Source organism: Microplitis demolitor, chromosome 4 (assembly GCF_026212275.2).
Source record: "Microplitis demolitor isolate Queensland-Clemson2020A chromosome 4, iyMicDemo2.1a, whole genome shotgun sequence".
Lineage (NCBI taxonomy): Eukaryota > Metazoa > Arthropoda > Insecta > Hymenoptera > Braconidae > Microplitis > Microplitis demolitor.
In genome coordinates this window covers 6,786,368-6,797,883 of record NC_068548.1, presented here as the reverse complement: position 1 = coordinate 6,797,883, position 11,516 = coordinate 6,786,368, and the positions used below count along the sequence as shown (strand labels likewise).

Here is an 11,516-nt window from a genome sequence, read left to right as displayed (position 1 = left end):
ATAAAACCACGGGTTGATGATTAATTTACTTTTAATGTAGACGTCTGTCTTTAAGTTAACGTTTCATTTATTCCTGTCTGATTCTTACCATTTTTGTAAGTTTTTTATTTTTATTTTTTATTATAATTATTATTTTTATTTACTGTAATTATGTAATTTAATAAAAGTTTTTTTTTTTTTATTGTGATAACAGTCGAGAGAAAATTTGGAAGATGAACACGCAGGACACTAAACAATGGCCTCAGTATTTAGCTGCTATTACCGGTAATTTTTAAATTGTGCTTTGAAATATATTTAAAAAAAAAAAAATTATCATACTGTGGTATTTGTGAGATAATTTTCGTTAGTTTGAGTACCCACAACAATATATTTGAAGGTAGTTAAATTTATGGGGTAAAATGAGTATGGGAATAAAAATTTGATTTTTTAAATTTTGTTATGTGATCACTGATCAGTTATGTTCGTGAATCAATTTTCGGTAGTTTGAATACCCATATTTAATATATTACTTGTTATACAAAATATGAGGTAATAAAATATATAAATCAGTCACTAGATCGGAATATATTGTTGTTAGTACTCGTTTGACGGGTAATTTTATGAAGTTTTCGAAAATTAGTTTTATTTTTTTTAAAAACAAATTCTAGAGCTAATCGTGACCAAAATTGTTATTTTTAGCAACACTATCAATGGCGATCGCAGGATCTCACATCGGCTGGACTTCTCCTAGTCTCCCATACTTAAAATCCGATGACTCTCATCTTCCAATGACCAACGACGACAGTTCCTGGATCGCCTCCTTCTTCTTGCTGGGTTCGGTCCCTGGAAACCTGCTAGCAGCTTTTATAGTTGACGTGATCGGTCGCAAGCGAAGTCTTCTAGCTGCCGGACTTCCCCTTACATTGGGCTGGCTCTTAATAATCTTCGCCCGTAATGCTTACTATCTCTACGCTTCGCGATTTATCAGCGGATTTGGGATGGGCATCGTCTACGTCGTCTGTCCCATGTACATCGGCGAGATCGCCGACAAGCGAATCCGCGGGGCCCTCGGAACTTTTATTAAATTGATGGTGACCTTCGGTGAGCTCTATGCCCATGCCGTTGGGCCCTTCGTAACTTTTCACGAGCTAGCCTACTCCTGCCTGATAATTCCCTTGGTCTTCTTCAGCAGCTTCATTTGGATGCCCGAGTCTCCCTATTTTCTGGTGATGAAGAACCAGCATCGAGAAGCTGAAGCCTCTCTCAAGGCCCTTAGAAGGTACAGGACCAAAAATGGACTTCAAGAGGACCTAGACCAGATGACCAAAGACGTACTGATGGATATGAACAACCGGGCAGGCTTCCGGGATCTCTTTCTCAGTGAAGGCAATCGCAAAGGCCTTACGATCTGCTTCGGACTCCAATTGATCCTCCAATTCAGCGGAATAGCGGCGATTGAGTCGTACACCCAAGAAATAGTCGCACCAAGTGAATCGGGATTAGCTCCCGGGCTGACGGTTATTGTCCTGAGCGTCTGCCAAATGTTCGCTGGACTTGGAGCCGCGGTAATGGTCGACAAATTGGGCAGACGACCATTGCTAATGAGCACTACCTTCTGCGCGGCCATTGTTCTGATGATTTCCAGCGCGTTCTATGTCATGAAAATCGAATTCGGTTACCCTTTGAAAGGGCTCGGGTGGATATTAGACGCCTCTGTTATTTTGTACGAGTTTATAATCGCTTTGGGCCTGAACCCCTTGCCGTACATGATGTTGGGCGAGCTGTTTCCAACCAACGTCAAGGGGGTCGCAGTATCGATAGCAAATATTTGGGGCTCACTGCTAGCATTTTTTGTCGCCAAAATGTTCCAAGTTGTCACTGACACTTGTGGTATGTATGCGTCATTTGCGTGGTTCGCGGCATCGTGTGTTCTGGGACTTATTTTTATCCAGTGGTTTGTACCAGAGACTAAAGGTAAGTCACTAGGGGAGATTCAAGATGAGCTTAACTGTAGGAAAAAGGTCAAAACGGTTATTCAGGAAATTTATATTAAAACTATTGATTTTTAAAATATTTTTTATTAGTGATTTTAATTGGAATTTTTTATTTCAAAATTGGATCAGATATTTTTAGTTAAAAAAGTTCGATCTAGAATTTTTTATCAGAAAATCAGATTTGAAACTTTTGATTAAACAAGTGGATCGAATATTATTATTTGAAAAATTGGATCTGAAGTTTATTAATGAGAAAATTAAATCTAATAGATATTAATCAATAAATTAGATCTACACTGTAAAAAATCCGGAGTGAATTCGGAGTGAAATTAAATCCGAATTCACTCCGTTTCTCGGAGTTCCGGAGTTTTAAAAAAAATCACTCCGCATGCGCAGTGAATTGGGAGTTTTTTTTAGTGGAGTGATTGCGGAGTGACGCGGATTTTATTTCACTCCCAATTTACTCCGCTTCGGAGTTTTAACATTAAAATTAATTTATATTAATTCATATTCAACTGCTGAACAGTGTGTGTGTGTGTGTGTGTGTGTGTGTGTGTGTGTGTGTGTGTGTGTGTGTGCGAGTATGTGCGTGTGCGAGTTTGTGTGCATGTGTGACTGCACGAGTACAAATTTGTGCGTTCGGGTAGGTGTGTCGCGTGTGCGAATGTGTGCGTGTGTTCGGGTGTGTGCGGACTTGTGTGTGTATGTGCATGTGCGTGCGTTTGTTTGGGTTTGTGTGGTTGTGTGTGCGAATGTGAGTGCGAATATGTGTGTGCGTGTGTCCCCGAATATGTGTTTGTGTGCGTGTATCAGCTAATCAGTAATATAATACGCGAGTTTTCACTTCGATTATATTTAGTGGAGTTATATTTTATTAATTCTACCTTTAAAACTTCTCTCCGGAGTGAATTTCACTCTGGAGGAATTAAATTAATAAAAAATTATGTACTCCGCGAAAACTCCACTTTGGAGTGAATTTCACTCCGAGGGGAGTGAATAATTAAAAATTCATTCACTCCGCATTCACTCTGCGAATTTTTTACAGTGTGTAAATTTTTTTATTAAAAATTAGATCTAATATTTTTAATTAGAAAACTGAATCTGAAATTTTTCAATTAGAAAATTAGATCTCGAATTTCGTCAAAAAATTAAAAAAAAATTTCTTAACTTAAATTTCCAATAAAAAATTATATTTCTCATAAAAAATTAAAATTTCTAATTAAAAATTCCAATTAAATTACGTGCAATAAAAAATCTCAGTCCTTCAAAAATAAAAGAAAAAATAAATAAATAACAAGTTCACGTCAAATACATTAAATTATCAAAAATTAACTAAGTAATTGGTGATATCATCAACTACTGGCTTTCTTACATTAAACAAGTCTCAGTTGACTATAATAAATTATATTTTATTAAAAGCATACAATCATCGAGGCCTACTTATACCAACACCATTATTTGTTCATGTTAATTCTATTATTCGGCCTTGAGTAATTTTTTATTTATTTTTTTTTCATTTTATTTTTCGTCAATTGCGACATCACGCTCAAGATAAAATTCCACACGTGGACTTGATAAATAATAACAATAATATTTACGTAAATTATTCATATCAAAAAAAAAAAAAAATAAATAAAATCAAATAGTTAAATTATAAAATTCAGCATCGAGGGTTAAAAAAACGATAAATGAAAAAAAAAGTGCTGAGCAAGCATGACCATCCTATCTCATCCCTTTTAAGCAGGGTGTAATTATTTTTGAGACTGATAGACGATACAAACTTAAATGATAATTAATAATTAATAATTAATCGTTAAGTTTTTATATTTATTTATTTAACATCTTTGATTAAAAGATATAAAAAAAAATATACATATATATATATATCCCTTTGAGGCAGGGTGCAATCGACTGATTATAAACCTTAAACGATTATGATTGTTTTACGTTTTAACGTGACCCTGATGCAAAAAAAATTTATTTTTTATTTTTAATTAATTAATTGTTATCTCTATAGTTGATAAGTTTTTTTTTATTATTTAACTGCAAGACTCTCTACGATCCCTTTGAGGCAGGGTGCGAATTATTTTTTTTTATAAATGATCTTTATCAATTTTATGAAATTCGGTAGAAAGTTTGCGATGGTAAAAAGGTATAATACTGGGAACCAAAAGTTTTTCTAATAAAAATGGCCTAGATTTATGAAATACTGACTTAATTTCCTGTAGAATGAATACCCGGAAGGCTATGTTTAGGTAAATTGGCCAGAAGCTCGATAAAGATGGGGTAAAATGGGTTTTGGACAAATTTTTTTTTTATAAGGGTCATATTTGTATTGTTAAAGTGATTCTGATATAAATTAATAATCAGAACGATATATTTTGATTAAACATATTCTTGAATATATTAAAATGGTTAATTTGTGATTAATGATGACTTTGTCTAAACATAGTGATGTGGGTACTCAAATTGACGGAAATTATCTCACGAATTTGGTAAGGCCATTAATAATCCATCAAATTCCCACAACACCGAAAAAAAAAAGTAGTAAATCCATTTGTTACTGCGAAATCCCTTTAAAGCAGGGTGCGACTTTGTTATAATAAGAAAAATCTTTGTATGTAAGAATGCATTTATACAATATACAAATAAAAGAATAATAATGATGTTTATTTTTTTTTTTCCCACTATTTTTATTTTTTGGTTACAACTATTTTACATAATTTTTTTTTTTTGTAAACTAGTTTCATTGTCTAATTTTTTTTACTATCTATTTTTACTTATCATGTATTTAAATCGAGGAATAATTAACAGCCGAATAATGAATAATTACGTATCTACTAATTACTCACTCACTATTGAATAAAAAAAAAATACATATATATACACTAATAGAGCTTTTAATGTCCTTTAAAATGAGTACCCACATGCCATATTTATTTTGAATTTTTTTCTATACATATATATTTATATATAAATATATGAAGTAGCATTAAGAACTAAATAAGTCGTGTCGGTACTCATTTTTAAAGGCAATTCAATTCTCTACTTTATGAAATTAAACAAATGTATATATTTATATGTATATATTTATCTATTCTCTATATATATGTGCAATTTGATTAATTGACAGTAAATTGATTGTCAAGTTTTTGTTTAGATATTATAAATTTATTTGACTAGATTGTCTTAAAGATTGTCACAAGTTTAGTTGAAGATAAATAGTTGTATCAAAATAATTATTTATCAATAATTACTTTGAAAAAGAAAATATAATTTACAAAAATATTTTTAAACTTGAAAGTATTTTGTTGCGACTGTAATTTTATAATATATCATAATTTTATGACAGAGAGGTATTTTTGATAGACACTTTAAGTTTTCTATGATCCAGCTTTAAGTTACAGCCTTATGTTTTTTTTTTTTTGAAAATTTTAAACTTCAGTTTACAAATTTTATTACTAAGTAATTATAATTATTATAGTAATTACACACTTTAAATGCTTTTTAACTAACAAACTAATATATATATCTATTTTTTAATTTTTATTTTTATAAAGAAAAAAAAAAAAAAAAAAATGTCGGAATAATGATTATTATTTTTGTATTCCTGACAAAATTTCCTGTAGACTGAGTACCCACATCGATATGTTACAAAAATTTATTAATTACTCATTACATAGATTAAATATCTATAACAATGACATATTTTGTATCTAGTCTAAATAGAGTTATGTGGGTACTCATTTTACTCGTAATTACGTTTTAAAAATAAAAATTATTATGGCGGGATTGTAGAATTAGTGATAGTTGATGCATGACGATGCAATGAATTAATGAGTTCTTCATTTTGTATTCTCACTGAAAAACATTAGTTTATTAATTGAAGGACATAAAAAAATAAATAAATACAAGAGTCTAATGCATACTAGAATAATTATGGTGTGAAGACCGTGGAGTAGCGATTGAGGTTCGAAATGACCTTCGGGTAAGTGTAATAATGACAATTAACACTGACGTGACAACTAAAATAACAAAAATTCCCAAAATAATAATAATTATTTGTCTTTGTTTTCTCGCCTGCTCTAATTCCATTAATGATTTTTCGACGACTTTTATTTTATTATCATCATTAACGTTTTCAGCATCTGAGTGATAGTGATAGGTTTTATTGTTGTTTGTTTGTCGAGTGGAATTTTTACGGTTAATACTGTTCGTACGTCTCGCAGATACCTTTCTTTTAACACTTGCTCTCCTACCATCGCCTGTAGATCCGAATTAATGATGATTAATCATAAAAAAAATAAAAAATAATAATAATTATGCAAAAAAAGGTTTGCAAAATTTGAAAATACAAAAATAAATGTCATATTTGTAAAGAGGATGAAATTATGCGTAAAATGAGTACCAACAACACCAGGTTACGAAAAGGTGACCATTAATCGATTTAATCGTTAATGTTGATTAATCGATTTTTGATCAATTCTAAAAATAGTTATGTGGGTACTCATTCTACACGTCTCGGCGCTCTCTACAGATTGGCATAACAATAAATGTAAAAAATATTAATTTGTTAATATGAGGAATGACAGCAATTATTTTTACGCCTTAAAATTTTTTTTTTTTAACATATTGATGTGGGTACTCAAACTAGAGGAAATTAGATAACAAACAGAGCTGTGAGATTTTTTTTTTCGGTTCAAACCTTTTTGACCATAATTTTTTTTAGTGAAAAGAAAATAAAAAAAAAAAATTACCAAGTGGAGTAGTACCATGATTTATTCTACCATGAATACTATTACGTCTTCGATTACCGGCTTCATTAGTACGGAATCTTTTAGGCCGATCAGATTGGGTGCAAACAGAATTGGATCTTCTCGCACGATTACAGTGAGGACTCGGCGGGTACAAGCCCTGTGATATCAATTCGTCTCGAAAATCCGGCAGTCTTTCATTGTAATAATTTTTATTGTCATAAAAAACAATACGATCACTTTCAGATTTTGATCTGGTTGTCATTGGATAGTTTCTTTCCATTTTTTAATTTAAATTTTTTAAATTTGACAAAAATAAAAACTGAAAAAAAAAAAAGTTTTGTTTGTTCAAATTATTCTTTGCGAATAGATGGATAGTATTTTTGAGTTTTACACAAAATTACATGGAATTATTAAAGTGAACTAAACATGGGCATGTGGGTACTCAAACTAGCGGAAATTTCCCGGGAATTTTAATAGTGATACTTATTTTATTGATTGAAAAAGATGGTTTTATTAATAGCTCGAAGTAATGACAAGCAAATACTAATAAATAAAGTAAAAATTAAAAAAACAAGTTGAGATATCAAACGTCATATAAAACAGTGATATAGCGTTGTTATAAAGATTTTAAAAGCATAAAACCCGTGTGTTATATTGGGTTTGACGTATGTTTAAATCTCGAAATTCTAAAAGTAGACCAGCACACCCCCGTTATTCTCCGGCAACATAAACTCACGTCTTTAAATTGATACACAACCGCCTATATAATTATCATTATTGCCGTTTAAACATTTCAATTTCACTTTTTTTAATTTTTATTATCAATGAAATTTTTTTTTTTTTTTTTTTTTTTTAATAAATATTTTTTTTTCTACTCGAAAAAAAATTTTCTTCTTTTTTTTTTACTTAACACTTATTTATACCCTGACTAATTACAATAATTATTGATTATAAGGTTTGTATTAAATATAAATATAAAAATAAAATTTGAAAAAAATTTTTTGGAAGTTTGGACCCAAGCCAACTTTAACGTATGGAAAATTTCCAATACTTGAATCAGTCAGTAATTAAAAATTAGTAATTAATTATTTTAAAAATTCATTAAAATTAATTTTTTCATTTTTAATTAAAAAAAAAATCACTTAAAAAATTTTTAAAATTTTTGTTGAGAAAAAAATTTTTTTGTTACTGGATAGTAATTGAAGTAAAGAACATTGAGATAATTTAAAACTAATTAAGTGATTAATGATTAATTAAATTAGACTGGAAAAAAAATGAAAAAAAAATTTTCCGCGAAACCGCGAGCTGAGCGTTTGAAATCTCGCGAGCGACTGGAGAGTCAAAAGTAATTTTAATTTTAAAAGGCAGAAAAATGAAACTGACGCCTCCCTGAACTTTACTCCCACCAATGACTTGTTATTTCATATATAGTGATATTTATTATTATTAATATTATCAATAAATAATCAATTCAAATTTTTTTTTTAATTTCAATTTCATGGGAACTCATGATTGACTTACGACAATTCTAGCGCGACAACTACTGGGTTTATGTAAAATTTGATAGAAAAATTTTGTATAGAGAATTTTATAAGGAACATATTTATTCCTTATCAAATTTTACGCATCTTCAATAGTTCAGTCAGAATATCAATCTTTAATTATCAATAATTATAATTTTCAATTTTTTGGGTAAAAAAAAGTAGAGGCTGGTTTAAAAAAATTCTAGGGTTTAAAGTTCTGGGTTTAGCTAAAAGTTTCTCAGGACCTTTTTTATAGAGAAATGAATTTCCCACAAAATTGTACTCTTATAATTTTGTTGTAGCTGTGATAGATTCGAAAAAATATTAAGTTAAAGTAATAAGTGACGAGTTAATTTATTCGCGAGACAAAAGACTCTTGTATTTAATTAATTAAATAATAATTATAATGATTAAAATTAAAATTACCCAGATCATCGATAATAGGCGCCATGCGGAGGGTAGCAACAACGACGCCAACTGACATGGCTAATAGAAAGCAGGCAGTGATGACGATTGCGTTTTTAGCTCTGGGAGAAATTTCGTTGGGATCTAAATAGACTTCGGGCACTTCGGGTTCTTCTTCTTCTTCATCGGGCAGCACTTGAATCTCATCGTAGTCTTCATTTCTGTATCTCTTACGCTTTCTTCGGTCACGGTGATATTTCTCCGACACCTCTGCAGACTTTGAGTCACTTGAAAAATTTTTATTTCCATTGAATGACGTCTCGCACTCGTCCAAGTCATCGTACTCTTTTAATTCATCCTCTATATCCACTGCTATGTAATCTTTGTCATCATACATTATGTTTCTGAAAATAGTAAATTTATTTAAAAAATCGTGGTTCTAAAAAATTTTTATAAGCAAAGTGACTATAATAGCTATGTAGTTAGAGTGATTTCCTGTAAAATGAGTACCCACATCAATAGATTCTGATTATAAAATTATTAATTAACTTTTATGGGGGTAAAATAGTTTTTCTCATATTTTATTAAAGTAAAAATTTTTTTTTAATTAAAATAAAATGACAATTCTGTAGGCCATAAAATTCTGCGTAAAATGAGTACCTACAACATTATAGTCTAATAATGTATTTTTTATTTAATTAATTAATGAATTAAATAATTGATTATATGCACTTGACCTAAACATATTAATGTGGGTACTCATTTAATTCGGGACGACCTTCTCTATTTTGTACTACAAATTAATTGATGAAAAAAATTAATTTGCTTATAATAATAACAATAATTAATTATTAATTTTTTTTGTTTCAAAAAAATATTGACATGGTTACTCAAACTAACAGAAATAAGCTTAAAAATGTTCAAAAACTATCAATTTAAATTAATAAAAATTTGTATAATAATCAAGTAGAAAAATGATTGAATTTTTTTTTTACAATTGTCGTTAATTTAAAAATCGAATTCAATAATGGACATACAGAAGCTAGATAGCATGACCTAGTTTTAGTATTTCAATTTTCCAATAATTGCATTGATTGCTTTTTCATTTTCAAATTTAAAAAGCAATTAATTTTTTTTTATTGAGCTTATTTAATAAAATAATATAATTAATTAATACTCACAAATTTTCAGCGCTAGGTGTAAAGTAGGCACTTTGGTATAACTCCGGATACTCGGCGGGATAATTAAGCGAGCGCTTTTGCTGTGAAGATGAAGGTTGTTCTGATTCATCGAAACCCGATAAATCTGGCAAACTATCATTGCTCTGTAGTTCAATAGGCGAATCTAAGTTACGGAGTGTATCGTCCTCTTCATCATAAATATCCACAGTATGAGCAAAGTTATAATTTCTCTGAGCTAAACGGCTGTCCGTTAATTCCGACGTTCCTCTTTCACTATCTTCTATGATAAAAGAAAAATCAACACTATAGTTAAATTTATGAGCTCATTTCCTCTAATTTGAGTACCCACATCACTATGTTTTGAAAAAAAATATTTTTATGATTAATGATGAATAGGATTAATAACAAATTAATTGTTTCTCATCAATTGATGGTACCACAAGACAAATGAGCTCATGCCGAGTAAAATGAGTACCCACATCAATATTTTTCGACCAAGTGCACAGACACTATAATTATTAATTATTATGTAATTCATCAATTCCAAAAAAGTTTATTATCAGAATATTTTGATGTGGGTATTCATTCTACTTAGAGTTTTATGTACTGTAAAGAATTTTATGTCATTTGATTAAAAAAAAAAATTTTATTATAAAAGAAATTAAAAAACCCATTTTACCCCCATGCAAATAAATCAACAACCTTTGGATCAAAAGATATTGATGTGGGTACTCATGTTACGGGATATTTCATCAGCTACACAGCTATGGTATTCGTTTGACTCAAAAAAATTTTCAAAAACTACCAGAAAACTTTCGATTTTATCAGCAAAAAAAAGAAATTACCATCGAAATTGTATAAATTATGATGTTCGACTGGAGAACCAAGAAGAATGTCTCCTTCCATCTCTTCTATTTCTTCCTCTTCATCTTGAAAATATTTATCCCGCCGTCGATTTCGACGATTTATCCTACGGCGACGTCTGATTTCGTGTTCGTCATTGTTCTGGTGGAAACACTCACAGTGTTGACAATGAGGTCGACTTTTCGCATTCCAATGAGACTTTCTTCCCAGTATATTGAACCATTTATTTTTGTTGGAGGCGACTATTGTTTGATACTTAGCATCTATTACCCTATTCAAGAGTATTTGTAATGAAAGAAAATCAAAATATTCTCCTGGTTCTTCTTTGATTATAAATTCATTTTTTTCTGAAGCATCATCATCACTATCTTTATCCATATCACCTTCGTCATATACTAGTGTCTCTATTATTAATTCACCTTTTAAAGATTTATCGTTTTCATTTTTTAATTTTCTGAAAAAAAAGCGCGAAATTTTCGTTTCACATTTTTTGCTTTGAAGAATTACTAACTCATTAAATTATAGTACAAGGAAGAAAGTAATAAGGGACTTTTTTATAGAAAATTTATTTAGCTACAAGATTGCACATGTATAATTTTCCCGTATCTTTGATAGTTTCACCGAAATTTTAATTTTAATGTTGAAAAATTTCGACAGGATCAATTTTTGGTGTAATTAAATATTTATACTTTTAATTGTAATTACGGGTAAAGTAATGAGTTTAGGTAAAAAGTCATAGACACCTTTTTACTGGAAAATTTAATAGAGAATAAAATTGTCTCAGTACTTTTTTCCCGGATCTCTGATAATTTC

General features: G+C 29.9%; 2 protein-coding genes across 2 annotated transcripts; one reads left to right on the top strand and one right to left on the bottom strand.

Annotated features, from left to right (window-relative positions):
- LOC103570440 (facilitated trehalose transporter Tret1) lies at nucleotides 1–4,645 on the top strand. Its single transcript, XM_008548186.3, has 3 exons — nucleotides 1–95; nucleotides 194–264; nucleotides 679–4,645. Exons 2-3 carry the CDS (start codon nucleotides 213–215, stop codon nucleotides 2,046–2,048), a joined length of 1,422 nt encoding a protein of 473 aa, XP_008546408.1. The 5' UTR covers nucleotides 1–95; nucleotides 194–212; the 3' UTR covers nucleotides 2,049–4,645.
- A 916-nt stretch (nucleotides 4,646–5,561) lies between these two features.
- On the bottom strand, nucleotides 5,562–10,768 carry LOC103570451 (uncharacterized). Its single transcript, XM_053738412.1, has 5 exons — nucleotides 10,685–10,768; nucleotides 9,840–10,119; nucleotides 8,680–9,062; nucleotides 5,903–6,238; nucleotides 5,562–5,834 (listed from the first exon to the last, which is right to left on the bottom strand). Exons 1-5 carry the CDS (start codon nucleotides 10,743–10,745, stop codon nucleotides 5,755–5,757), a joined length of 1,140 nt encoding a protein of 379 aa, XP_053594387.1. The 5' UTR covers nucleotides 10,746–10,768; the 3' UTR covers nucleotides 5,562–5,754.
- Nucleotides 10,769–11,516: the final 748 nt, after the last annotated feature.

Excerpts from the sequence above, each read along its gene's own strand:
- LOC103570440 (XM_008548186.3), top strand. The coding sequence starts at position 213 with ATGAACACGCAGGACACTAAACAATGGCCTCAGTATTTAGCTGCTATT. Across the intron at positions 265-678 it reads GTATTTAGCTGCTATTACCG|CAACACTATCAATGGCGATC; the intron begins GTAATTTTTAAA and ends TGTTATTTTTAG.
- LOC103570451 (XM_053738412.1), bottom strand. The coding sequence starts at position 10,745 with ATGGAAGGAGACATTCTTCTTGGTTCTCCAGTCGAACATCATAATTTA. Across the intron at positions 10,120-10,684 it reads TAATTTATACAATTTCGATG|AAGATAGTGAAAGAGGAACG; the intron begins GTAATTTCTTTT and ends CTTTTATCATAG. Across the intron at positions 6,239-8,679 it reads GCCTATTATCGATGATCTGG|GCGATGGTAGGAGAGCAAGT; the intron begins GTAATTTTAATT and ends TCGGATCTACAG.